Source organism: Rhinoraja longicauda, chromosome 34, assembly GCF_053455715.1.
Source record: "Rhinoraja longicauda isolate Sanriku21f chromosome 34, sRhiLon1.1, whole genome shotgun sequence".
NCBI classification, from domain to species: Eukaryota; Metazoa; Chordata; class Chondrichthyes; order Rajiformes; family Arhynchobatidae; genus Rhinoraja; species Rhinoraja longicauda.
This window is the reverse complement of record NC_135986.1, coordinates 22,505,950-22,532,519: the sequence shown is the minus strand read 5'-3', so window position 1 is coordinate 22,532,519 and position 26,570 is coordinate 22,505,950. Positions and strand designations below refer to the sequence as shown.

Sequence of the window (26,570 nt, the reverse complement as noted above, 5' to 3'; positions counted from 1 at the left end):
CTCCAGCCGAGAGGTTCGGAGCAAGCGGCCAACTACCCAGGATGCATCACCCATGGTCAGCCATGATCGAGGGGTGGGGCTTAGAATAGTTATTGTACGGGGCCAGGGTGTGCCAGGTTCGGCTGTACTCACCTCCCACAATCTGTGCAGGCGTCTGCCAACATGCGGTACCCCTTCAGCAGGTAATCGCCCATCAGTTTGCTAATCTTGTCCTGGCGTTCCGCCGGGCCTCGATCACCTTCGTCTCAGCCTCTGAGGGCGGCGTCCAGTCAAACTCCTCGTCACCTGTGGAGCCCAAAAACGCCGCAGGTCAGCGCCTCCTTCCCGCCCGCTCCGGGTATCTCCCTCTCAGGGCCTCAGTTCCCCCTTCCCCCTGCCCTGGGATACACACCCAGCGACATCTTCCCCACCTGTGTGGCATGGGGCTGTCCTGCCCAAAGATACTAGAGGAGCAAGATGGACCACTCCGTTGAGATAGCCCATACCAAAGATACTAGAGGAGCAAGATGGACCACTCCGTTGAGATAGCCTATACCAAAGATACTAGAGGAGCAAGATTGACCACTCCGTTGAAATCACCTGCACTGAAGTGTAGTACGCAAAGGAGCGTAACATCCGCCATTTTAGTAAGCAAAACCCGCTCTGCCTCTCGCAGTGTAATCAATGTTTTGGGGGAACAGTGTGTGTGATGATTCCATTAAAATGCAGAATATATCTCATCTATCAATTCACAAATTTTTTCTTTTTTCTTTTTAAATGTCTCTGCGAGTTTCTGCCTACTAAAATGGCCGCCGTGACCTACTACGGTTTTTAGGGTCGAGTGGTCTATCTTGCTCCTCTCGTGTCTTTGCCGGTGACTCCGCGCTGAGGGACCGTGACCAAAGATACTAGAGGAGCAAGATGGACCACTCCGTTGAGATAGCCTATACCAAAGATACTAGAGGAGCACTGCGCCACCTCTTCCCTCCTCAGCCCACACTGTGCCATCTGCTCCTCACCACCCTGTCCCATGCTTTTACCCTCCCCACACCACACTGTACCACCACCACTGCCCTCCCCAGTATCTTGTAGTCATCACTTCCGAAGAGTCCACCAGAGACTCTTCTGGAAGTATCCTATTACTCATTAGGGACAATTTGTAAAGTCCGTACCCCCCCCCCCCTCACCACTCTACCCTCTCCCTGCCCCACTCTATCCTCCCCCACCCTCTCCCCTCGCCCCACTCTACCCAAACCTCTCCATCTCTCCCCATTCTACCTCCATCTCCATCTACCCTACCCCCCATTCTACTCTATCCTCCACCACTCTCTACCCTCCCCTCCCCCACTCTACCCTCCCCACTCCACCCTCCCCTCCCCACTCCACCCTCCCCTCCCCCACTCCACCCTCCCCTACTCTACCCTCCCCCACTCTCCCCCTCCCCTACTCTCCCCTCCCCCACTCCACCCTCCCCTCCCACTCCACCCTCCCACCTCCATCTTTCCCCCATTATACCCCCCAGATCCATCTCCACTCTCCCCCATTCTACTCTATCCTCCCCCACTCTCCTCTCCCCTCTCCCATTCTATCCCCATCTCTCTCCCCTCCCCCCAGCTCTCTCCCTATCTCTCCACTCTCTCCTCCATTCTCCCCCATTCTACCCTCCATCTCCACTCTCTCCCCCAGTCTACCTTCTCTCTACTCTCCCTTCCCCATCTCTCTCCTCTCCCTCCCCTCTCTCTCTGCCCATCTCTCCTCTCTCTCCCATTCTATCCCTCACCCCCACATCTCTCTCCCACATCTCTCTCCCTCTCTCCTTCTCTCTCCCCCATCCATCTGCTTTCTCTTTTCTCTCCTCCCCTCCCTCTCCCTCTCCCTCTCCCTCCATTCCCCTCCCCCTCCCCACTCTCTCTCTCCCCCTCCCACCTCCCCTCCCTCCCTCCCCCTCCTCCCTTTCCCTCTCCCTCCCCCCTTTCCCTCTCCCTCCCCCCTTCTCCCTCCCCTCCCTCTCTCCCCCTTTCCCTCTCCCTCCCTTTCCCTCCCCCCATCCCTCCTCCCCCCCAATCCCTCCCCCCCTCTCACCCCTTTCCCTCCCCCCAATCCCTCCTCCCCTCCCCTTCCTCCCCCCCTCTCACCCCCTTTCCCTCTCCCTCTCCCTCCCTTTCCCCCCTTTCCCTCTCTCCCCCACCCCCCCTCTCCCTTTCTACCCCTCTCCACCCCCTTCCCCTCTCTCAACCTCCCCATCCCTCCTCTCCCTCTCCCTCTCTCTCCCTCTCCCTCTCCTCTCCCCCCCCCCCCTCTCCCCTCTCCCCACCCCCCTTCCCCTCTCTCAACCTCCCCCTCTCCTCCCTCCTCCCTCCTCCCTCCTCCTCCTCCCCCCCCCCCTCTCCCTCTCCCCGCTCTTGCCTCCACTCATGGCCATTCTGCTGCTCGGAAGTGCCTGGGCCGGGAGAGGGGGGGGCGGGGCGGGACCGGGGAGGCCGGAAGCGCCGCCGCTCTCCCCGTCTCCATGACGACGCGGCCTAGCGGCCGGGCAGAAGCCTGAGGCTGGTGAGGGAGGGAGCGCCGCGCCGCGCCGCGCCCCGCGCTGCGGGAGGGGCGAGGAGGGAGCGCCGCGCCGCGCCGCGCTGTGGGGGGACGAGGAGGGAGCGCCGCGCTGTCTGGCTGTAGTGTTAGACGCTTGAGATTTATCATTGCATTATCCAACATGATTCATCATTGCATTTCCAACATGCATCTATCTATATAAGTGTTGCAATCAATCCTTCTTGCGTTTGAAGTGGAGGAGATACTGCACCTGTTCATCTGCCACTCGCTGTCATTGAGGCAGATGTGCTCATTACCACTGTCATAAACAACAGACAACAGGTGCAGGAGGAGGCCATTCGGCCCTTCGAGCCTGTACGCACCGCCATTCAATGTGATCATGGCTGATCATTCCCAATCAGTACCCCGTTCCTGCCTTCTCCCCATACCCCCTGACTCCGCTATCCTTAAGAGCTCTATCCAGCTCTCTCTTGAATGCATTCAGAGAATTGGCCGCCACTGCCCTCCGAGGCAGAGAATTCCACAGATTCACGACTCTCTGACTGGAAAAGGTCTTTCCTCGTCTCCGTTCTAAATGGCCTTCCCCCTAATTCTTAAACTGTGTGGTGGGCGCCTGGTTCTGGGCTCCCCCCAACATCGGGAACATGTTGCCAGTTGACATAGTCACCAGTTGCCCCAAATACCGGCCGCCGAACGGAGAAACGAGGTCTGATTGACCTGGACGGTGACACGTTGGCCTGGCTCGCCTCAACGGAGCTGCAGGTCTAAAAGGCATACATAGAAACATAGAAAATAGGTGCAGGAGTAGGCCATTCGGCCCTTCGAGCCTGTACGCACCGCCATTCAATATGATCATGGCTGATCATCCAGCTCAGTATCCCGTACCTGCCCTCTCTCCATACCCCCTGATCCCTTTAGCCACAAGGGCCACATCTAACTCCCTCTTAAATATAGCCAATGAACTGGCCTCAACAACCTTCTGTGGCGGAGAATTCCACAGACTCGCCACTCTCTGTGTGAAGAAATGTTTTCTCATCTCGGTCCTAAAAGACTTCCCCCTTATCCTTAAACTGTGACCCCTGGTTCTGGACTTCCCCAACATCGGGAACAATCTTCCCGCATCTAGCCTGTCCAACCCCTTAAGAATTTTATATGTTTCAATAAGATCCCCCCTCAGTCTTCTAAATTCCAGCGAGTAAAAGCCGAGTCTATCCAGTCTTTCTTCATATGAAAGTCCCGCCATCCCAGGGATCAATCTGGTGAACCTTCTCTGTACTCCCTCTAAGGCTAGAATGTCTTTCCTCAGATTAGGAGACCAAAACTGTACGCAATACTCCAGGTGTGCTCTCACCAAGAAGAAGAACAAGGGAACATGTTTCCTGCCTCTAACGTGTCCAACCCCTTAATAGACAATAGACAATAGGTGCAGGAGTAGGCCATTCAGCCCTTCGAGCCAGCACCGCCATTCAATGCGATCATGGCTGATCACTCTCAATCAGTACCCCGTTCCTGCCTTCTCCCCATTTATATGTTTCAATAAGATCCCCTCTCATCCTTTTAAATTCCAGTGTATAAAGGCCCAGTCGCTCCAGTCTTTCAACGTACGACAGTCCCGCACATTCCGGGAATTAACCTGGTGAACCTGCGCTGCACGCCCTCAATAGCAAGAATGTTCTTTGATGAGAGGACTGAGATGAGGAAAAACTTTTTCACCCAGAGAGTTGTAAATCTGTGGAATTCTCTGCCACAGAAGGCAGTGGAGGCCAAATCTCTGGATGCTTTCAAGAGAGAGTCAGATACAGCTCTTCGGGCTAACGGAAAGACTGGAGCAAATGGGCCTGTATACACTGGAATTTAAAAGGACGAGAGGGGATCTTATTGAAACATATAAATTATTAAGGGGTTTGGACATGTTAGAGGCAGGAAACACGTGGTCAACGTGGGTTGTTTTTAAATGTGCTATACAAATAAAAATGGACTTGACGACTTATTTCCACTCCTCGTTGCAGACAAAATGCTCTCTCAATACTGCGTCTCCCTGGGCAGCATACAGAAGGCTCAGAGCGTGATCGGAGGCCTGGTCCACCTAACCCCCGTCCTCACCAACTCCACACTGGACCAGCGGGCAGAGCGGCAGATCTTCCTCAAGTGCGAGCTCTTCCAGAAAACGGGATCGTTTAAGGTAGGACCTTCACCGCAGCACGGAAACGGCCCAACCAGTCCATGTCGACCAAGATGCCCCTTCCAACGGCGGCCACAGCGGTGGCGCAGCGGTAGAGTTGCCGCCTTACAGCGCTTGCAGCACCGGAGACCCGGGTTCGATCCCGACTACGGGCGCTTGCCTGTACGGACTTTGTACGTTCTCCCTATCACTGCATGGGTTTTCTCCGAGATCTTCGGTTTCCTCCCACACTCCAAAGACGTGCAGGTATGTAGGTTAATTGGCTTGGTGTGTGTATAAATTGTCCCTGTACTTTCCCCTGCAACCGCAGGAGATGCAACACCTGTCCCTCTACCTCCCTCCTCGACTCCATCCAAGGACCCAAACAGCCTTTCCAGGTGAGGCAGAGGTTCACCTGCACCTCCTCTAACCTCATCTACTGTATCCGCTGCTCCAGATGTCAACTTTTTTACATCGGCGAGACCAAACGCAGGCTCGGCGATCGTTTCGCTCAACACCTTTGCTCAGTCCGCCTTAACCAACCTGATCTCCCGGTGGCTCAGCACTTCAACTCCCCCTCCCACTCCCAGTCTGACCTTTCTGTCCTGGGCCTCCTCCAGTGTCAGAGTGAGGCCCAGCGCAAATTGGAGGAACAGCATCTCATATTCTGCTTGGGCAGTTTACACCCCAGCGGTATGAACATTGACTTCTCTAACTTCAGATAGCTCCTCTGTCCCTCTCTTTCCCCTCCCCCTTCCCAGTTCTCCTACAGTCTTCCTGTCTCCGACTACATCCTATCTTTGTCCCTCCCCCCTCCCCATGCATCAGTCTGAAGAAGAGTCTCGACCCGAAACGTCACCCATTCCTTCTCTCCCGAGATGCTGCCCGACCCGCTGAGTTACTCCAGCATTTTGTGATACCTATAAATTGTCCCTAGTGTGTGCAGGGTAGTGTTAATGTGTGGGGATCGCTGGTCGGTGCGGACTCGGTGGGCCGAAGGGCCTGTTTCCGCGCTGTATCTCTAAACTAAAGTTAGTCCCACCTGCCCACATTTGGCCCATAGACTATAGAAATACAGCGTAGAAACAGGCCCTTCGGCCCATTGAGACCATGCCAACCGGTGATCCCCGTACACCAACGCTACTCCACAAACAGGAGGGACAATTTAGAAGTCAATTAACGTGACCTCTCGTTTTCACACCTTACCCTTCCATATCTCTATGTCTTTCTCTCCCCTGGCTCTCAGTCTGAAGAAGGGTCTCGACCGGAAAGGTCACCCGTTCCTTCTCTCCAGAGATGCTGCCTGTCCCGCTGAGTTACTCCAGCATTTTGTGTCTATCTTTGGTGTAAACCAGCATCTGCAGTGTGAACCAGCATGTCGTGCATCCTAAGCACCAGGGGCAATTTTAGAGAAGCCAATTAACCTACAACGCTGTACGTCTTTGTAAGGCAGCAACTCTACCGCTGCGCCACCGTGCCTCCCCATTCACTTTCTGCCTGAAGAAGGGTCCTGATCCGAAATGCCACCGTGCCAACTAATGAAGATAATTCCCGGGATGGCGGGACTGACATACGATGAAAGAACGGGTCGACTGGGCTTGTATTCGCTGGAATTTCGAAGAATGAGAGGGGATTTTATTGAAACACGTACAATTCTTAAAGGATTGGGCAGGCTAGATGCGGGAAAAATGTTCCCGATGTTGGGGGGAGTCCAGAACCAGGGGCCACAGTTTAAGAATAAGGGTTTAAGAATAAGAATAAAGTTTAAGAATAAGAATAATCCCATCAGTCTGAAGAAGGGTCTCGACCCGAAACGTCGCCCATTCCTTCTCTCCCGAGATGCTGCCCGACCTGCTGAGTTACTCCAGAATTTTGTGAATAAATACCTTAAGAATAAGGGGGTCGGCCATTTAGGACTGAGATGAGGAAAAACCTTTTCACCCAGAGAGTTGTGAATCTGTGGAATTCTCTGCCACAGAAGGCAGTGGAGGCCAATTCACTGGATGTTTTCAAGAGAGAGTTAGATTTAGCTCTTAGGGCTAAAGGATTCAAGGGATATGGGGAAAAAGCAGGAACATGGTACTGATTTCTAATGATCGGCCATGATCATATTGAATGGCAGTGCTGGCTCGAAGGGCCAAATGGCCTCCTCCTGCACCTATTTTTCTATGTTTGGAAGTGCCAAAAGCATTTCAATAGACAATAGGTGCAGGAGTAGGCCATTCGGCCCATCGAGCCAGCATCGCCATTCACTGTGGGCATGGCTGATCATTCACAATCAGTACCCCGTTCCTGCCTTCTCCCCATACCCCCTGACTCCATTATCTTTAAGAGCTCTATCTAGCTCTCTCTTGAAAGCATCCAGAGAATTGGCCTCCACTGCCTTCTGAGACAGAGAATTCCACAGATTTACAACTCTCTGGGTGAAAAAGTTTTTCCTCATCTCCGTTCTAAATGGCCTACCCCTTATTCTTAAACTGTGGCCCCTTGTTCTGGACTCCCCAAACATTGGGAACATGTTTCCTGCCTCTAACGTGTCCAACCCCTTAATAATCTTATACGTTTCGATAAGATCCCCTCTCATCCTTCTAAATTCCAGTGTATACAAGCTTAGTCGCTCCAGCATTTCAACATATGACAGTCCCGCCATTCCGGGAATTAACCTAGTAAACCTACGCTGCACGCCCTCAATAGCAAGAATATCCTTCCTCAAATTTGGAGGATCCTTCCTCCAATCCTTTAATTCCTGATCAGCAGTACAGTGCCCGTAGTCGGGATCGAACCTGAGTCTCCGGCGCTGCATTTGCTGTAAGGCGGCAACTCTACCGCTGCGCCACCGTGCTTCCTTCGTATTTTGACGGTATTTCGTGATAGGTTCGACAGGCACCTACCTGCGACCCGCGAGCTGATGAAGTGTGTGTCGTTGCAGATCCGAGGGGCCCTGAACGCGGTGTCCAGCCTCGTCGAGAGGGGGCGGGAAGGCAGCGAGCGCCGAGCCGTGGTGACCCACAGCAGCGGCAACCACGGGCAGGCGCTGGCCCTGGCTGCTCGATTGCAAGGTGCGGGGATACGGACGGGTCCCAAACCTCACGCGGGCGCTCTTGTAAAGGCGCCGGTCGGGCCGCGGTTGGCGGTGTTGCTAGCAATGTTGCCCCCCCCCCCCTATCGTATCTGAGGATGGATGTGCCGGATCTGGAGAGGGGAGGTTTAGGCGATCGATCCCAGCAATACAATACAGTACAATACATCTTTATTGTCATTGTACAGGGTACAACGAGATTGGGAATGCGCCTCCCATACGATGCAATAATTTAATTAGCTAGTCAATATTAATTTAAACAAAAACAACCCAACGAAACAAATTGTAACAGTTTTAAGACAGAATAAAGTGCAAGTAGGTCTGTGCCGGTTCGCTGTGCGATGTGACCATCCGGCTCAGCAGGACCGGTTCATAGCAGCTATGGCCCTGGGGATGTAGCTGTTCCTGAGTCTGGAGGTGCGGGCGTAGAAGGCCTTGTATCGTCTGCCCGATGGTAGAAGTTCGAACAGACTGTTGCAGGGGTGTGAGGAGTCTTTGTGGATGCTGGTGGCTTTTCTGAGGCATCGTGTCTTGCAGATGCCCTCCAAGTCTGGTAGCTGTGTTCCGATGGTCCTCTGAGCTCTATGGACTACCCGCTGAAGAGCTTTCCTCTCTGCCTCCGTGCAGCTGAGATACCACACAGGGATGCCATGTGTTAGGATGCTCTTTATGGTGCAGTGGTAGAAGGTCGTCAGCAGCTGTTGGAGCAGACCAGACTTTTTCAGTGTTCTCAGGTAGAACAGTCGTTGCTGTGCCTTCTTGACCAGCGCAGCGGTGTTAGTGGACCATGTGAGGTCCTGCGAAATGTGAGTGCCCAGAAACTTGAAGCTGGACACTCTCTCCACACTGTCCCCGTTGATAAAGATCGGGGCGTATTCCCCATTGTGTGACCTACGGACGTTGATGATCAGCTCCTTGGTCTTGGTGGTATTTAGGGACAGGTTGTTATCAGGGGAATGAGTGGTGTAGGAAAATAACTGCAGATGCTGGTACAAATCAAAGGTATCACAAAATACCTTCAAAACACGAAGGAAGCGCGGTGGCGCAGCGGTAGAGCTGCCGCCTTACAGCGAATGCAGCGCCGGAGACTCAGGTTCGATCCTGACTACGGGCGCCGTCTGTACGGAGTTTGTACGTTCTCCCCGTGACCTGCGTGGGTTTTCTCCGAGATCTTCGGTTTCCTCCCGCGCTCCAAAGACGTACAGGTTTGTAGGTTAATTGGCTGGGCAAATGTAAAAATTGTCCTTAATGGGTGTAGGATAGTGTTAGTGTGCGGGGATCGCTGGGCGGCGCGGACCCGGTGGGCCGAAGAGCCTGTTTCTGCGCTGTATCTCTAAATCTAAAATCTAAAAATCTAAAATACTGGAGTAACTCAGTGGGTCAGGCAGCATTTCAGGAGAGAAGGCATGGGTGACTTTTCGGGTCGAGATTTTCCAACATTTCCGTCACCTCCAAGGGGACCCCACCACTGGCCACATCTTCCCATCCCCTCCCCTTTCTGCGTTCCGCAGAGACCCTTCCCTCCGTAACTCCCTGGTCCACTCGCCCCTTCCCACCCAAACCACCCCATCCCCGGGCACTTTCCCCTACAACCGCACGAGATGCAACACCTGTCCCTTTACCTCCCCCCTCAACTCCATCCAAGGACCCAAACAGTCTTTCCAGGTGAGACAGAGGTTCACCTGCACCTCCTCCAACCTCATCTATTGCACCCGCTGCTCCAGATGTCAACTTCCCTACATCAGCGAGACCAAACGCAGGCTCGGCGTTCATTTCGCTCAACCCCTTCGCTCAGTCCGCCTTAACCAACCTGATCTCCCGGTGGCTGAGCATTTCAACTCCCCCTCCCACTCCCAGTCTGACCTTTCTGTCATGGGCCTCCTCCATTGCCATAGTGAGGCCCACCGCAAATTGGAGGAACAGCACCTCATATTTCGCTTGGGCAGCTTGCAGCCCAGTGGTATGAACATTAACTTCTCCAACTTTAGATAGTTCCTCTGTCCCTCTCTTCCCCTCCCCCTTCCCAGATCTCCCTCTATCTTCCTGTCTCCACCTATATCCTTCCTTTGTCCCGCCCCCCCCTGACATCAGTCTGAAGAAGGGTCTCGACCCGAAACGTCACCCATTCCTTCTCTCCTGAGATGCTGCCTGACCCGCTGAGTTACTCCAGCATTTTGTGATCCCAGGAATGAATGGGTTAACATATAATGAGCGTTGGACGGCACTGGGCCTGGACTCGCTGGAGTTTAGAAGGATGAGGGGGTGATCTCGTAGAAACTTACCGACTAGTTTTGCGAATCAGCTGGTTGGACCATCACCGATCAAGCACCTAACTTAGGTGGACTCGGTAGGCCAGACGGAGAACCTGTTTCCGCTGCATCTCTAAACTGACATGGATAGAAAATTGGTTGACAGACAGAAAGCAAAGAGCGGGGATAAATGGGTCCCTTTCAGAATGGCAGGCAGTGACTAGTGGGGTACCGCAAGGCTCGGTGCTGGGACCGCAGCTATTTACAATATACATTAATGACTTGGATGAAGGGATCAAAAGTACCATTAGCACATTTGCAGATGATACAAAGCTGGGTGGTAGTGTGAGCTGTGAGGAAGATGCTATGAGGTTGCAGGGTGACTTGGACAGGTTGTGTGAGTGGGCGGATGCATGGCAGATGCAGTTTAGTGTGGATAAGTGTGAGGTTATCCACTTTGGTGGTAAGAATAGGAAGGCAGATTATTATCTGAATGGTATCAAGTTAGGAAAAGGGGACGTACAACGAGATCTGGGTGTCCTAGTGCATCAGTCACTGAAAGGAGGCATGCAGGTACAGCAGGCAGTGAAGAAAGCCAATGGAATGTTGGCCTTCATAACAAGAGGAGTTGAGTATAAGAGCAAAGAGGTCCTTCTACAGTTGTACAGGGCCCTAGTGAGACCGCACCTGGAGTACTGTGTGCAGTTTTGGTCTCCAAATTTGAGGAAGGATATTCTTGCTATTGAGGGTGTGCAGCGTAGGTTTACTAGGTTAATTCCCGGAATGGCGGGACTGTCATATGTTGAAAGACTGGAGCGACTAGGCTTGTATACACTGGAATTTAGAAGGATGAGAGGGGATCTTATCGAAACATATAAGATTATTAAGGGGTTGGACACGTTAGAGGCAGGAAACAGCTTCCCAATGTTGGGGGAGTCCAGAACCAGGGGCCACAGTTTAAGAATAAGGGGTAGGCCATTTAGAACGGAGATGAGGAGAAAAAAATTCAGTCAGAGAGTTGTGAGTCTGTGGAATTCTCTGCCTCAGAAGGCAGTGGAGGCCAATTCTCTGAATACATTCAAGAGAGAGTTAGATAGAGCTCTTAAAGATAGCGGAGTCAGGGGGTATGGGGAGAGGGCAGGAATGGGGTACTAATTGTGGATGATCAGCCATGATCACATTGAATGGCGGTGCTGGCTCGAAGGGCCGAATGGCCTCCTCCTGCACCTATTGTCTATTGAACTGAATTTGTTGCGTTTTCTGACCGAGTGCAACTGTGCCTGTGGAACTTCCCGCAGGCGTTCCCTCCTACGTGGTGGTGCCGCGGACTGCGCCGGCCTGCAAGAAGGCCGCCATGGCGGGCTACGGAGCGATCCTCATTGAATGCGAGCCCAGCGACCAGGTACGGGGTTACCAGCTGCCTGAGGTGGGAGGGGGTGGACCCAGGGTGAGAGACTGGGAGATGGGGGGGGGGCAGGGCGAGGGGGAGGACAGGTGAATCAATCAATCAATCAATCAATCAATCAATCAATCAATCAATCAATCAATCAATCAATCAATCAATCAATCAATCAATCAATCAATCAATCAATCAAACAATCAATCGATTAATTGATTGATTAATTGATTGATTGATTGGCCAAGTATGTACACATACAAGGAACGTGCCTTGGTGCTCCACTCGCAAGTAACAACACTAACAGACAGTAAACAATTAAGAATAAAGCATAAAACAATTAAAACATTAAGAATACAACATTACGGTTTAAACGTGTGTGTGAAATAAACCAGAGCAAAAAAAGAGACGACAGACTTTTGGTTGTTGAGTAGAGCTACTACTCGCGGAATAAAGCAAGCTGTCCTTGTGCTGGCTGTGGCTGCTTTGACAGTCCGGGGTCGCCTTCCAGAGGGAAGTGCTTCAAGGAGTTTGTGGCCAGGGTGAGAGGGGTCAGAGATGAACTTGCCCGCTCGCTTCCTAGCCCTTGCAGTGTACAGTTCGTCGATGGGGAGAGAAGGTTGCAGATAACAACCTTCTCGGCTGATCGAACGATGCATTGCAGCCTCCGGATGTCGTGCTTGGTGGCTGAGCCAAACCAGACCATGATGGAGAAGGTGAGGACGGACTCTACGATGGCAGAACAGAACTGGACCATCACTGCCCGTGGCAGATTGTGTTTCCTCAGCTGCCGCAGGAAGTACATCCTCTGTTGGGCCTTGTTGACCGTGGAGACGATGGTGGTCCCCCATTTAAGGTCCTTGGAGATGATGGTTCCAAGGAACAAATGACTCCACAGATGTGACTGTGGTGTTGATGGGGGGAGGGGAGGGGGCTTGGATTGAGGGTAAGAGGTCAGGGAGATGAGGGGGGGGGGCAGACGAGGGAGGGGTGTGTGGAGAGGTTGTGTTCTGGGTAAGGCAGGGAGATGGGGACAGATGCTTTGAGCAAGATTTCAAGATCTTGAATTTAGAAGGATGAGAGGAGATCTTATCGAAACGTATAAGATTATTAAGGGGTTGGACACGTTAGAGGCAGGAAACATGTTCAGGATGTTGGGGGGAGTCCAGAACCAGGGGCCACACAGTTTAAGAATAAGGGATAGGCCGTTTTGAACGGAGATGAGGAAAAACTTTTTCAGTCAGAGAGTTGTAAATCTGTGGAATTCGCTGCCTCAGAAGGCAGTGGAGGCCAATTCTCCGAATGCATTCAACAGAGAGCTAGATAGAGCTCTTAAGGATAGCGGAGTCAGGGGGTATGGGGAGAAGGCAGGAACGGAGTACTGATTGAGAATGATCAGCCATGATCACATTGAATGGCGGTGCGTACAGGCTCGAAGGGCCGAATGGCCTCCTCCTGCACCTATTCTCTATTGTCTACGATTTCAAGATCAATTTATTGCCACATGTACCAATTAAGGTACAGTGACTTTGAGTTACCATACAGCCATACTAAGCAACAAGACACACAGCCACATAAAATAAAATTTTACATAAACATCCACCACAGCGGATTCCACGTTCCTCACTGTGATGGAAGGCAATAAAGTTCAATCGTCATCCTCTTTGTTCACCCGCAGTCGGGGCTGTTGAACCACCGTGAACCTGACGGTCGGTTTACGCTCTCTTTCTGCTAGTCTAGGGAAGAAGTTGCAACCCGAACGGTGGCCGAGACGCAAGGAATCCTCGTTCATCCCAACCAAGACCCTCTCGTGATCGCAGGGCAGGGCACCATCGGATTGGAGATATTACAGCAGGTACCGGAAGGCAATGGATGCAGTTGCTGCCTTGGAACCTCAGTGGCAGCCTCACAGCGCCGGAGACGCGGGTTCGATCCTGACCTCGGGTGCTTGCTGTCCGTGTGGAGTTTGCACGTTCTCCCCGTGACCGCATGGGTTTTCTCCGGGCAGCTCAGCGAGCGGGCCAGGCAGCATCGCTGGAGTAATGGATGATGGATGACGTTCCTTCTCAATCTAAAGAAGGGTCCTTACCCGCTCCATGTTGTCCAGAGATGCTGCCTGACCCGCTGAGTAACTTCCAGCACTCTGTGTCTATTGTGAGGAAGCTTGGTTTATTTTAGTTTAGAGATACAGCGCGGAAACAGGCCATTCGGCCCACCGAGTCCGCGCCGACCAGCGATCCCCGCACACTAACACTATCTTACACACACTTGGGACCAAAGATAATAGAGGAGCAAGATGAACCACTCCGTCAAAATCGCCCATACTGAAGTGTAGTACGCAAAGGGGCGTAACGTCCGCCATTTTAGTAGGCAAAACCCGCCGTTCGCTCTGCCTCTCGCAGTGTAATCAGTGTTTTGAGGGAACAGTGTGTGTGTGATGATACCATTAAAATGCAGAATATATCTCATCTATCAATTCACAGATTTTTGTTGTTTTTCTTTTTAAATGTTTCTGCAAGTTTCTGCCTACTAAAATGGCCGCCGTGACCTACTACGGTTTTTAGGGTCGAGTGGTCTATCTTGCTCTGCTCTGCTTTTCTTTGCTTGGGACAATTTACAATTTTACCAAAGCCAATTAACCTACAAACCTGCAAGTCTTTGAAGTGTGGGAGGAAACTGGAACTCCCAGAGAAAACGCACGCAGGTCACGGGGGGGGGGGGGGGGGGGGGGAACGTACAAACTCCGTAAAGACAAGCGCCCATAGTCAGGGTCGAGATTAAACCCGGGTCTCTGGCGCTGTGAGGCGGTGAGTCTACCTCTGCGCCAGCCTGCCACACCTTCCTTCCCGACACACCACGTCCACCTACATAGAAAACATAGAAAATAAGTGCAGGAGTAGGCCATTCGGCCCTTCGAGCCTGCACCGCCATTCAATATGATCATGGCTGATCATCCAGCTCAGTAACCTGTACCTGCCTTCTCTCCATACCCCCTGATCCCTTTAGCCACAAGGGCCACATCTAACTCCCTCTTAAATATAGCCAATGAACTGGCCTCAACTACCTTCTGTGGCAGAGAATTCCACAGATTCACCACTCTCTGTGTGAAAAAAAACTTTCTCATCTCGGTCCTAAAAGACTTCCTTCCCCCTTATCCTTAAACTGTGACCCCTTGTTCTGGACTCACCACTCCATGTGTGTAGAAATGTTTTCTGAAATAACTCTGGCCCCATCCTGTGTTAGTCAAGTCAAGTCAAGTCAAGTCAATTTTATTTGTATAGCACATTTAAACACAACCCATGTTGACCAAAGTGCTGTACATCAGTGCAGGTACTACAAAAGAACACACAATAGCACACAAACCTAATAGCACATACATAAACAGTTCACAGCGCCCCCTCAGAGGGCCTCAAACGCTAGGGAGTAGAAGTAGGTTTTGAGCCTGGACTTGAAGGAGTCGGTGGAGGGGGCAGTTCTGATGGGGAGAGGGATGCTGCTGTTCCACGGTCTAGGAGATGCAACCGCAAAAGCGCGGTCACCCCGTGTTAGTCTGTATTCCTGATCTGTTCACCACGCTCGGCACGATTAGTACTTGACGTTCGCGGTTTGTGTCTGGCGTCCACAGGTCCCAGACGTCCAGGCGGTTGTCGTTCCTGTTGGGGGTGGAGGACTCATCTCGGGGATCGCCGTGGCCATCAAGGTGAGGTCGGCGGACGAGGGGCAGAGCGTGGCGTGGGGAGCGCGCTCCGTGCCGTGAGTTAGCCCCAGTGCGTCACGCCCAGTAATGGAGGTGGTGCCATTTCCATTAGAGGACACACAAGTATCTATGCGATGTTTAGTTTAGTTTAAGGGCCTGTCCCAGTTAGGCCATTTTAAGGCTTTCGCCGGGGTGTCGCGGGCACGATCATGAGGACTGGGCTTGTATGCACTGGAATTTAGAAGGATGAGAGGGAATCTTATCGAAACGTATAAGATTATTAAGGGGTTGGACATGTTAGAGGCAGGAAACATGTTCCCAATGTTGGGGGAGTCCCGAACAAGGGGCCACAGTTTAAGAATAAGGGGTAGGCCATTTAGAACGGAGATGAGGAAAAACTTTTTCAGTAAGAGAGTTGTAAATCTGTGGAATTCTCTGCCTCAGAAGGCAGTGGAGGCCAATTCTCTGAATGCATTCAAGAGAGAGCTAGATAGAGTTCTTAAGGATAGCGGAGTCAGGGGGTATGGGGAGAAGGCAGGAACGGGGTACTGATTGAGAATGATCAGCCATGATCACATTGAATGGCGGTGCGTACAGGCTCGAAGGGCCGAATGGCCTCCTCCTGCACCTATTGTCTATTGTAACCCCTCGCCGACCGCAGACGCTGCGTCCAGACGTGAAGATATACGCGGCAGAGCCGGAGAACGCGGACGACTGCTACCGGTCCAAGCGGAGCGGCCAACTGACCCCCAACGCGCGGCCCCCCGTGACCCTGGCGGACGCGGTGAAGACCAGCGTCGGCCCCAACACCTGGCCCATCATCCGGGACCTGGTGGACGATGTGTTCACCGTCAGCGAGCAGGAGATTCAGGTGGGTGCGGGAAGGAGGTGCGGGCGCTGGGTATAGACACGATGTGCTGGAGGGCGGTCACGGCGGCGCGGCGATAGAGTTGCCGCCTTACAGCGAATGCAGCGCCGGAGACCCGGGTTCCATCCCGACTACGGGCGCCGTCTGTACGGAGTTTGTACGTTCTCCCCGTGACCTGCGTGGGTTTTCCCCGAGATCTTCTTTTTCCTCCCACACTCCAAAGACGTGCAGGTTTGTAGGTTAATTGGCTCGGTAAATGTAAAAATTGTCCCTAGTGGGTGTAGGATAGTGTTAATGTGCAGTGATCGCTGGTCGGCGCGGACCCGTTGGGCCGAAGGGCCTGTTTCCACGCTGTATCACTTAACTAAACTGAACTCAGCGGTGTTATAAGGTTCAAGGGGCCACAGTTTAAGAATAAGGGGTTGGCCATTTAGAACTGAGATGAGGAAAAACTTTTTCAGTCAGAGAATGGTGAATCTGTGGAATTCTCTGCCTCAGAAGGCAGTGGAGGCCGATTCTCTGAATGCATTCAAGAGAGAGCTAGATAGAGCTCTTAAGGATAGCGGAGTCAGGGGGTATGGGGAGAAGGCAGGAACGGGGTACTGATTGAGAATGATCAGCCATGATAACATTGAATGGCGGTGCTGGCTCGAAGGGCCAAATGGCCTCCTCCTGTACCTATTGACTATTGTCCATAAGTACTTGGAGGAGAATTAGGCCATTCAGCCCATCAAGTCTACTCCGCCATTCAATCATGGCTGATCCATCTCTCCCTCCCAACCCCATTCTCCTGCCTTCTCCCCATAACCCCTGACACACGTACTAATCAAGAATCTATCTATCTATCTCTGCCGTTAAAAACATCCATTGGCCTCCACGTCCCTCTGTGGCGATGAGCTCCACAGATTAACCACCCTCTAACTGAAGAAGTTCCTCCTCACCTCCTTTTCAAGAGAGCGCCCTTTAATTCTGAGGCTGTGCCCTCTGGTCCTAGACTCTCCCACCAGTGGAAACATCCTCTACACATCCACTCTATCCTGGCCTTTCATTATTTGGCACGTTTCAATGAGGTCCCCCCCTCAAACTTCTAAACTCCAGCGAGTACAGGCCTAGTGCCGACAAACGCTCATCAAATGCTAACCCACTCAATCCTGGAGTCAAACGATACGATATACGATGGAACTCTATTTATCCCAGGAGGGAAATTAATCTGCCAACAGTCATAAAAAAACAAAATACATGAAATGTGAAATTAAAGTGACGCGTGGAAAGGCTTGAGGGATGTGCAAAGATTTGGGGGGGGGAGAGAGTCAGTCTCAGTCTACCCCCAAAGATACTAGAGGAGCAAGATAGACCACTCAACCCTAAAAACCGTAGTACGTCACGGCGGCCATTTTAGTAGGCAGAAACTTGCAGAAACATTTTAAAATAATTTTTTTAAAAACCTGTGAATTGATGGACGAGATATATTCTACATTTTTATGGTATCATCACACACACTGTTCCCCCAAAACACTGATTACACTGCGAGAGGCAGAGCGAACGGCGGGTTTTGCTTACTAAAATGGCGGCCGTTTCGCTCCTTTGCGTACTGCACTTCAGTATAGGCGATTTCGACAGAGTGGTTCATCTTGCTCCTCTAGTATCTTTGGTTTCGACGGAGTGGTCCATCTTGCTCGTCTAGTATCTTTGGTTTCGATGGAGTGGTCCATCTTGCTCGTCTAGTATCTTTGGTTTCGATGGAGTGGTCCATCTTGCTCCTCTAGTATCTTTGGTTTCGATGGAGTGGTCCATCTTGCTCCTCTAGTATCTTTGGTTTCGATGGAGTGGTCCATCTTGCTCGTCTAGTATCTTTGGTTTCAATGGAGTGGTCCATCTTGCTCGTCTAGTATTGTAAGGAAAATAACTGCAGATGCTGGTACACATCGAAGGTATTTATTCACAAAATGCTGGAGTAACTCAGCGGGTCAGGCAGCATCTCAGGAGAGAAGGAATGGGCGACGTTTCGGGTCGAGACCCTTCATCAGACTGATGTCAGGGGGGCGGGACAAAGGAAGGATATAGGTGGAGACAGGAAGACTGTGGGAGAACTGGGAAGGGGAGGGGAAGAGAGGGACAGAGGAACTATCTAAAGTTGGAGAAGTCAATGTTCATACCGCTGGGCTGCAAGCTATACCCTTCCTATACCCACCTACATCCTTCCTTTGTCCCGCCCCCCTGACATCAGTCTGAAGAAGGGTCTCGACCCGAAACGTCACCCATTCCTTCTCTCCTCAGATGCTGCCTGACCCGCTGAGTTACTCCAGCATTTTGTGAATAATTGCTCCTCTCGTATCTTTGGTTTCAACGGAGTGGTCCTTCTTGCTCCTCTAGTATCTCTGGTTTCAACGGAGTGGTCCATCTTGCACCTCTAGTATCTCTGGTTTCAACGGAGTGGTCCATCTTGCTCCTCTAGTATCTCTGGTTTCAACGGAGTGGTCCATCTTGCTCCTCTAGTATCTCTGGTTTCAACGGAGTGGTCCATCTTGCTCCTCTAGTATCTCTGGTTTCAACGGAGTGGTCCATCTTGCTCCTCTAGTATCTCTGGTTTCGATGGAGTGGTCCATCTTGCTCCTCTAGTATCTCTGGTCTACCCCAGGACAGAAGGGGGGGGTTGTACAGTTTGATAGCCGCAGGGAAGAAGGATCTCATGTGGCGTTTTGTGCTGCATCTTTTTTTTTAAACCATAAATGATTTAAACCATTAAATAATTTTAATCGACTATTTACAAAAATACAAACAAACCCACCACCAAAATACAAAATAATGCAAATATTTAAAAATGTTAAGTGACTGTTTCCCCATCTTTATTGAGGGTACCCTCCCCCCGCCCACCCCCCACAGCGGTCCCGGAAATCCCCCAGGGTGCCCTTGGACAGTGCGCCACCCGGAGAAAAAGGGGGCGGGCAGCCGGCTCGCCTCTCCCGCCTGGCGCCGTGACTCGCGGCCAGGCCCTGGAGCAAAACCGACCGGGACATCTTCAGCCCCCCACCCCCCACCCTCTCCCCACCTACGCACAGGGGTGGCCAAAGATGAGGGCGGTGGGTGCGTGAAGTGCAGCCAGAAGGCCGAAGGAGCGGCCCCTTTAGGTATCGGAACGTAGGCCGCAACCTCACTAGCTCCGTGTGCACGTGGAACGCGGGCTCTTCCAGCCCGTAGAAGCGGCAGGCGGCTGGCGAGCCCGTGAAACGGCGGGAGAGGGTGACCACCGCAGGCCCCCGATGTGGAGCGGGGAGAATCCCTGCGTAGGGGGACCCCCACCGGAGGGCCGAAAGACAACGCTGACCGAAACCTAGTGTCCAGACGGTGGCCCAGGGCGAGGAGGACCAGGGTGTGGAGGAGGAGCCCGTACAGGAGACGCCTCCGTGCGTCTCGGAGGGAGATGAAGGGTCTCGGAGGGAGATGAAGGGTGTCGAGGAGAGGCGGCTCGTGTTTTGAGGGAAGGGTTTACGGCGCCCGGGTCCTACGGGCGCTTGCGGTCGAGCCGGGGGGGGTTCTGTCCCCGCGTCCAGGCGAGAAACGTCGCGGCGGCAACTGAGGCGCGGCGGTCGGTGTTTGTGTTCTCCGCAGAGCGCCACGCGGCTGGTGTGGGAGCGGGCGAAGCTGGTGATCGAGCCCACGGCTGGGCTGGGCGTGGCGGCCATCCTCTCCCGCCGTTTCCGGGGCCTCCCCGGTGGCCTGCGCAAGGTGTGCGTGGTGCTGTGCGGCGGCAACGTCGACCTGGACTCCCTGCGGTGGCTCGGCGCGCCCGAGGGAGCCGATTGAGAAGAGGTGCGGCCGGTGAGGGGGGGGGGGGGGGCGGTGGGGCCACAGGATGATCCTGACGGGAGGGACGGCGGTTCGCGGGACCATCCGGATGGAGGCGATGGCTGCAACGGGCCTTTACGCCTGACAGAATAGATCCAATCCCTGGCGTCTCTGGCATCTCAGCGTCGTGGGTTCAAGACCCACGTTGGCCATTATTGTCCTTGGTACAGAGTCTGAAGAAGGATTCTCCTCCCGAAAGGTCACCTAAGAGAGCTGCACGGTGGCGCAGCGGTAGACAATACAGGAGTAGGCCATTCGGCCCTTCGAGCCTGTACGCACCGCCATTCAATGTGATCATGGCTGATCACTCTCAATCAGTACCCCGTTCCTGCCTTCTCCCCATACCCCCTGACTCCGCTATCCTTAAGAGCTCTATCTAACTCTCTCTTGAAAGCATCCAGAGAATTGGCCTCCACTGCCTTCTGAGGCAGAGAATTCTACAGATTCACAACTCTCTGACTGAAAAAGATTTTCCTCATCTCCGTTCTAAATGGCCGACCCCTTATTCTTAAACTGTGTGTGGCCCCTGGTTCTGGACTCCCCCCAACATTGGGAACATGTTTCCTGCCTCCAACGTGTCCAACCCCTTAATAATCTCATATGTTTCAATAAGATCCCCTCTCATCCTTCTAAATTCCAGCGTATACAGGCCCAGTCGCTCCAGTCTTTCAACGTACGACAGTCCCGCCATTCCGGGAATTAACCTGGTGAACCTACGCTGCACGCCCTCAATAGCAAGAATGTCCTTCCTCAAGTTTGGAGACCAAAACTGCACATAATATACTCCGGGTGCGGTTCAGAATTAGCCTTGTGATTCTGTACTTAATCAGGGATTGTACGTATGTACGTTGTTACTGTAACTTGGTACATATGGTAATAAAGAACCATTGCACCATGCCTGGACATCGTCGGGTGAGTTATCTTACCGTTTCCGGGGTGTCGAGACAGGAGGAGAGAGGAAGGAAAATCAGGTGAGGTCAAAGTATCATAGAGTCACAGGGTCATAGAGTGACACAGCGTGGAAACAGGCCCTTCGGCCCAATTTGCCCACACCGGCCAACATACGATACGGTATGATAGAACTTTTCTTATCCCAGGAGGGAAATGTTCCCATCTACACTAGTCCCCCCCCTGCCCGCGTTTGGCCCGTATCCCTCCAAACCTGTCCTATCCATGCACCGGTCGGTCTTAACTGCTTCTTAAACATTGGGATCATCTCAGTTACCTCCGGCAGCCACTGAGAATCTATGCTATTAGTTGATATAGTTAATTAGAGATATTGATATTTTGTTCAGCGATCCCCGCACACTAACACTATCCTACACACACTAGGGACAATTTCTTTACATTTTTTTACAGGTATGATTGAATTTAGAAGATTGAGGGGGGATCTTACAGAAACGTACAAAATTCTTAAGGGGTTGGACAGGCTAGATGCGGGAAGATTGTTCCCGATGTTGGGGAAGTCCAGAACAAGGGGGTCACAGTTTAAGGATAAGGGGGAAGTCTTTTAGGACCGAGATGAGAACTTTTTTTTCACACAGAGAGTGGTGAATCTGTGGAATTCTCTGCCACAGAAGGTAGTTGAGGCCAGTTCATTGGCTATATTGAAGAGGGAGTTAGATGTGGCCCTTGTGGCTAAAGGGATCAGGGGGTATGGAGAGAAGGCAGGTACGGGATACTGAGTTGGATGATCAGCCATGATCATATTGAATGGCGGTGCGTACAGGCTTGAAGGGCCGAATGGCCTACTCCTGCACCTATTTTCTATGTTTCTATATTGTCTTAGCTAATATAAAATGAATGCTTATTTTCAGTAGAAAGCAGTGTAAAACTCCAGTTTGCCATCCTGACAACATATGGGGGAGTTGTGAACCATATAAATTCTGGTTTACATCGAAGGTCTGAAGAAGGGTCTCGACCCGAAACGTCACCCATCACTTCCATCCAGAGATGCTGCCCGTCCCGCTGAGTTACTCCAGCATTTTGTGTCCATATCTTCACAATAATAATATAACAGTTCCCTTTCACGATCAGCAATCTCATTCGTACAACGGGTCCCATGCAACGGAGATACCATTGACTGAGGGCGGCACGGTGGCGCAGCGGTAGAGTTGCCGCCTTACAGCGAATGCAGCGCCGGAGACCCGGGTTCCATCCCGACCACGGGCGCTGTCTGTACGGAGTTTGTACGTTCTCCCCGTGACCCGCGTGGGTTTTCTCCGAGATCTCTGCTTTCCTCCCACACTTAGTTTAGAGATTTCTTTAGTTTTGGACGTGACGTCTTTAGTCTTCCTCCCAAAGACGTCCAGGTTTGTAGGTTAATCGGCTTGGGAAATGTTCTTTTTAAAAAAAAATGTCCCTAGTGGGCGTAGGATAGTGTAAATGTGCGGGGATCACTGGTCGGCGCGGACCCGGTGGGCTGAAAGGGCCTGTTTCCGCGCTGTGTCTCTAAAGGGCGGCACGGTGGCGCAGCGGTAGAGTTGCCGCCTTACAGCGAATGCAGCGCCAGAGACCCGGGTTCGATCCCGACTACGGGCGCCGTCTGTACGGAGTTTGTACGTTCTCCCCGTGACCTGCGCGGGTTTTCTCCGAGATCTTCGGTTTCCTCCTACACTCCAAAGACGTGCAGGTTTGTAGGTTAATTGGCTGGGCAAATGTAAAAAATTGTCCCTAGTGGGTGTAGGATAGTGTTAGTGTGCGGGGGTCGCTGGGCGGCACGGACCCGGTGGGCCGAAGGGCCTGTTTCCGCGCTGTATCTCTAAATCTAAAATCTAAATCTAAACTAAAAGAAACAAATCCAGTAAGTGTTTTATTCTATCGAACTCTAAAACTACAATTAGATTCTTACATCCGAGGAATACAATAAAGCTGCATTGTCAATCCTTATCATTCTTCTAAACTTTGGAGAATTGGGCGCATTTAAGTGGTACGGTGGCGCAGTGGCAAAGCTGTAGGAAAGAATACTGCAGATGCTGGCAAAAATCGAAGGTAGACACAAAAGGCTGGCGTAACTCAGCGGGTCAGGCAGCATCTTGGGAGAGAAGGAATGGGGGACGTTTTGGGTCGAGATCCTAAAGCTGCTGCCTTGCAGCGCCAGAGACCCAGATCAGCCATGATTGAATGGCGGAGTAGACTTGATGGGCCGAATGGCTTCATTCTGCTCCTACCACTTACGGACTTGGAGTATATCTTTGGAATATATCTTCCAATATATTCCAAAGGGCAGACACACAGAGCCGGAGTAACTCAGCTGGTCGGGACTGGTCTGGTCTGGACTGGTCGGGTCAGGTCGGGTCTGGTCGGGTCAGGTCGGGTCTGGTCTGGACTGGTCGGGTCAGGTCGGGTCTGGTCTGGACTGGTCGGGTCAGGTAGGGTCGGGACTGGTCGGGATTGGTCGGGTCTGGTTTGGTTTGGACAGGTCGGGTCTGGATTGGTCAGGTCTGGACTGGTTGGGTCGGGTCGGGACTGGTTGGGTCGGGTCTGGTCGAGACGGGTCGGGTTGGGACTGGTCGGGACTGGACTGGTCGGGACTGGACTGGTTGGGTCTGGACTGGACTGGTCGGGATTGGTCTGGACTGGTCGGGTCGGGATTGGTCGGGTCGGGACTGGTCGGGTCGGGACTGGACTGGTCGGGACTGGTTGTGTCGGGTCTGGTCGAGATGGGTCGGGTTGGGACTGGTCGGGACTGGACTGGTCGGGATTGGTCTGGATTGGTCTGGACTGGTCGGGTCTGGACTGGTCGGGAGGCATCCCCGGAGGGGGGGGGGGGGGGGGGGGGGGGGAGGGGGGGAAGGACGGGCGAGGTCTCGCGGTCGGGGCGACCCCTTCCACGGCGGTAGGGGAGGCCCCTAGGCGTCGGTGGCCCTGTGAGGCGGCCCTGCGGGGGGGGGCCAGAGCCGTGACCCTCGCCGCTGTCGGGGCCCGGTTCCTCAGCGGCCATCCGCCCGCGCAGCTTGGCGAGGAGGCCGTGGGCGGCGGCGTCCCAGTCCTCCGGCAGCAGCAGCAGCAGGAAGGCGAGGCAGATCACCAGGAGCGCCAGCAGCCGGAGCTGCCCCATCTCCGGCCCGGACCCCCGGAACACATCGACCGCTGTGGGGAGGAAGGCAAGAGTCAACAGCGTCCTCCAGGTGCCCCCTCGACCCACGATGGGGCTACGGTCTGATAAACATAACAATAATAATAATCCATCATTCATCCCACAACGGGGAAATTTGCAGAGTTACAGCAGCAAAGATAAATAAGCATTCATTAAAAAAAAAAAATACCGGCAATTATAGACAACAGGTGCAGGAGGAGGCCATTCGGCCCTTCGAGCCAGCACCGCCATTCAATGTGATCATGGTTGATCATTCTCAATCAGTACCCCGTTCCTGCCTTCTCCCCATACCCCCTGACTCCGCTATCCTTAAGAGCTCTATCCAACTCTCTCTTGAATGCATTCAGAGAATTGGCCTCCACTGCCCTCTGAGGCAGAGAATTCCACAGATTCACAACTCTCTGACTGAAAAAGTTTTTCCTCATCTCAGTTCTAAATGGCCCACCCCATATTGTTAAACTGTGTGGCCCCCCAGTTCCGGACTCCCCCAACATTGGCAACATGTTTCCTGCCTCTCGCATGTCTTTAGCATTATCTAAATGCATTATTATCTAAATTACCTCTAGCATTATCTTTGTTTACTGTTCCGCTGGGAGCAGTGCTGGTTGTGCAGTCTCACAGCAGCGGGAAGGAAGAGCCTTCGATATGTCTCTCCTTCACACAGGAGTTGTGAAGGAGTCCTTCACAGGTGAAGGGGTCTGTCACTGAAGGGGCTACTCAGTGCAGTGACAGTGTCCTGCCTGGGGTGGGAGTCGTTGTCCATCGGCGATGTTGTCTTTCCCATCATCCTCCTCTCTCCCACCGCCTGCACTGAGTCGAGGGGGCAACCCAGGACAGACAGAGCTGGCCTATCTTGTGAGGCCCACCGCAAATTGGAGGAACACCACCTCATATTTCCCTTGGGCAGCTCACACCCCAGCGGTATGAACATTGACTTCGCTAACTTCAGATAGCTCCCTCTCTTTCCCCTCCCCCTTTCCCAGTTCTCCCACTAGTCTTCCCGTCTCCGACTACGTCCTTCCTTTGTCTCGCCCCCCCCCCTCCCCTGACATCGGTTTGAAGAAGGGTCTCGACCCGAAACGTCGCCCATTCCTTCTCTCCAGGGATGCTGCCCGACCCGCTGAGTTACTCCAGCGATTTGTGTCTACCTTCCATTGAAACCAGCCTCTCACAGCGCCGGAGTCCCGGGTTCGATCCCGACCACGGGCGCTTGTCTGCACGGAGTTCGTTCGTTCTCCCCGTGACCCTTGTGGGTTTTCTCCGGGATCTCCGGTTTCCTCCCGCACTCCAAAGAAGGGTCTCGACCCTAAACGTCACCCATTCCTTCTCTCCCGAGATGCTGCCTGACCCGCTGAGTTACTCCGGCATTTTGCGTCTACCTTCCATTGAAACCAGCCTCTGCAGTTTTTTCCCCCTACGCTTCATAGAAACATAGAAAATTGGTGCAGGAGTAGGCCATTCGGCCCTTCGAGCCTGTACGCACCGCCATTCAATATGATCATGGCTGATCATCCAACTCAGTATCCCGTACCTGCCTTCTCTCCATACCCCCTGATCCCTTTAGCCACAAGGGCCACATCTAACTCCCTCTTAAATATAGCCAATGAACTGGCCTCAACTACCTTCTGTGGCAGAGAATTCCACAGACTCACCACTCTCTGTGAAAAGAAACTTTCTCATCTCGGTCCTAAAAGACTTCCCCCTTATCCTTAAACTGTGACCCCTTGTTCTGGACTTCCCCAACATCGGGAACAATCTTCCTGCATCTAGCCTGTCCAACCCCTTAAGACGTACAGGTTTGTCGGTCGATCGGCTTCGGTATAAATGTAAATTGTCCCTGGTGGGTGCAAGATGGCGTTGGTGAGCCATGAGATCGCTGGTCGGTGCTGTCCTGACAATTTCCGTTAGAAGCCAATTAACCTACAAACATGTACGTCTTTGTGGAGCGTGGGGGGAAACTGGAGATCCCGGAGAGAACCCCCCCCCCCCCTAGTAAACCTCCTCTGGGCCCTCTTCAGAGCCAAGCGCGTCCTTCCTCGGATTATGGCGCCCAAAATGGCTCGCAGTTCGAGACTTGGCGTGATTTGCCTCACCGGCATTGGCTGGCACGCTCAGGAATACTCCCAGGGACACCAGGGCGGGGGAACTCACGGCAGTCCCGCAGTTGATGAGGGCGTTGAACACTAGAAGGAAGAGAAAAGCCAGCGTCATAAACAATAGACAATAGGTGCAGGAGTAGGCCATTCGGCCCTTCGAGCCTGTACGCACCGCCATTCAATGTGATCATGGCTGATCATCCAACTCAGTATCCCGTACCTGCCTTCTCTCCATGCCCCCTGATCCCTTTAGCCACAAGGGCCACATCTAACTCCCTCTTAAATATAGCCAATGAACTGGCCTCAACTACCCTCTGTGGCAGAGAATTCCACAGATTCACCACTCTCTGTGTGAAAAAAAAACGTTCTCATCTCGGTCCTAAAAGACTTCCCCATTATCCTTAAACTGTGACCCCTTGTTCTGGACTTCCCCAACATCGGGAACAATCTTCCCGCATCTAGCCTGTCCAACCCCTTAAGAATTTTGTAAGTTTCTATAAGATCCTCCCTCAATCTTCTAAATTCCAGTGTATACAAGCCTACAAGATAAAGG

The 26,570-nt window shown here is 52.7% G+C and overlaps 4 protein-coding genes across 10 annotated transcripts in view; 2 read left to right on the top strand and 2 right to left on the bottom strand.

The window, feature by feature from the left end:
• znrd2 (zinc ribbon domain containing 2) overlaps positions 1-2,430 on the bottom strand; it is an 8,756-nt gene extending 6,326 nt beyond the window's left edge. The window contains exons 1-2 of the mRNA XM_078428037.1: positions 2,386-2,430; positions 136-285 (exon numbers count right to left, since the gene is read on the bottom strand). Of these exons, the coding sequence (XP_078284163.1) occupies positions 136-194 (59 nt within the window). The 5' untranslated portion in view covers positions 195-285; positions 2,386-2,430. The remainder of the gene's footprint in view (positions 1-135; positions 286-2,385) is intronic.
• The window catches only part of LOC144609632 (cystatin-C-like), a 369,350-nt gene that overhangs the window by 143,147 nt on the left and 199,633 nt on the right, over positions 1-26,570 (top strand). The window lies entirely within an intron of this gene.
• LOC144609528 (serine racemase-like) lies at positions 2,441-20,701 on the top strand. 7 transcript variants are annotated; one of them, XM_078428027.1, is made up of 9 exons: positions 2,441-2,529; positions 4,536-4,708; positions 7,617-7,746; positions 11,314-11,417; positions 13,147-13,266; positions 15,037-15,111; positions 15,770-15,979; positions 19,586-19,786; positions 20,463-20,701. In XM_078428027.1, exons 2-8 carry the CDS (start codon positions 4,541-4,543, stop codon positions 19,778-19,780), a joined length of 1,002 nt encoding a protein of 333 aa, XP_078284153.1. In that variant the 5' UTR covers positions 2,441-2,529; positions 4,536-4,540; the 3' UTR covers positions 19,781-19,786; positions 20,463-20,701. The 7 variants fall into 7 exon arrangements, with proteins under 7 accessions (XP_078284153.1, XP_078284151.1, XP_078284156.1 ...); XM_078428025.1 differs by having other exon boundaries at positions 15,706-15,979; XM_078428030.1 differs by lacking the exon at positions 13,147-13,266.
• Positions 22,603-26,570, bottom strand: part of LOC144609266 (solute carrier family 35 member F3-like) — a 20,278-nt gene continuing 16,310 nt past the window's right edge. The window contains exons 6-9 of the mRNA XM_078427695.1: positions 26,015-26,104; positions 24,608-24,625; positions 23,729-23,914; positions 22,603-22,607 (exon numbers count right to left, since the gene is read on the bottom strand). Of these exons, the coding sequence (XP_078283821.1) occupies positions 22,603-22,607; positions 23,729-23,914; positions 24,608-24,625; positions 26,015-26,104 (299 nt within the window). The remainder of the gene's footprint in view (positions 22,608-23,728; positions 23,915-24,607; positions 24,626-26,014; positions 26,105-26,570) is intronic.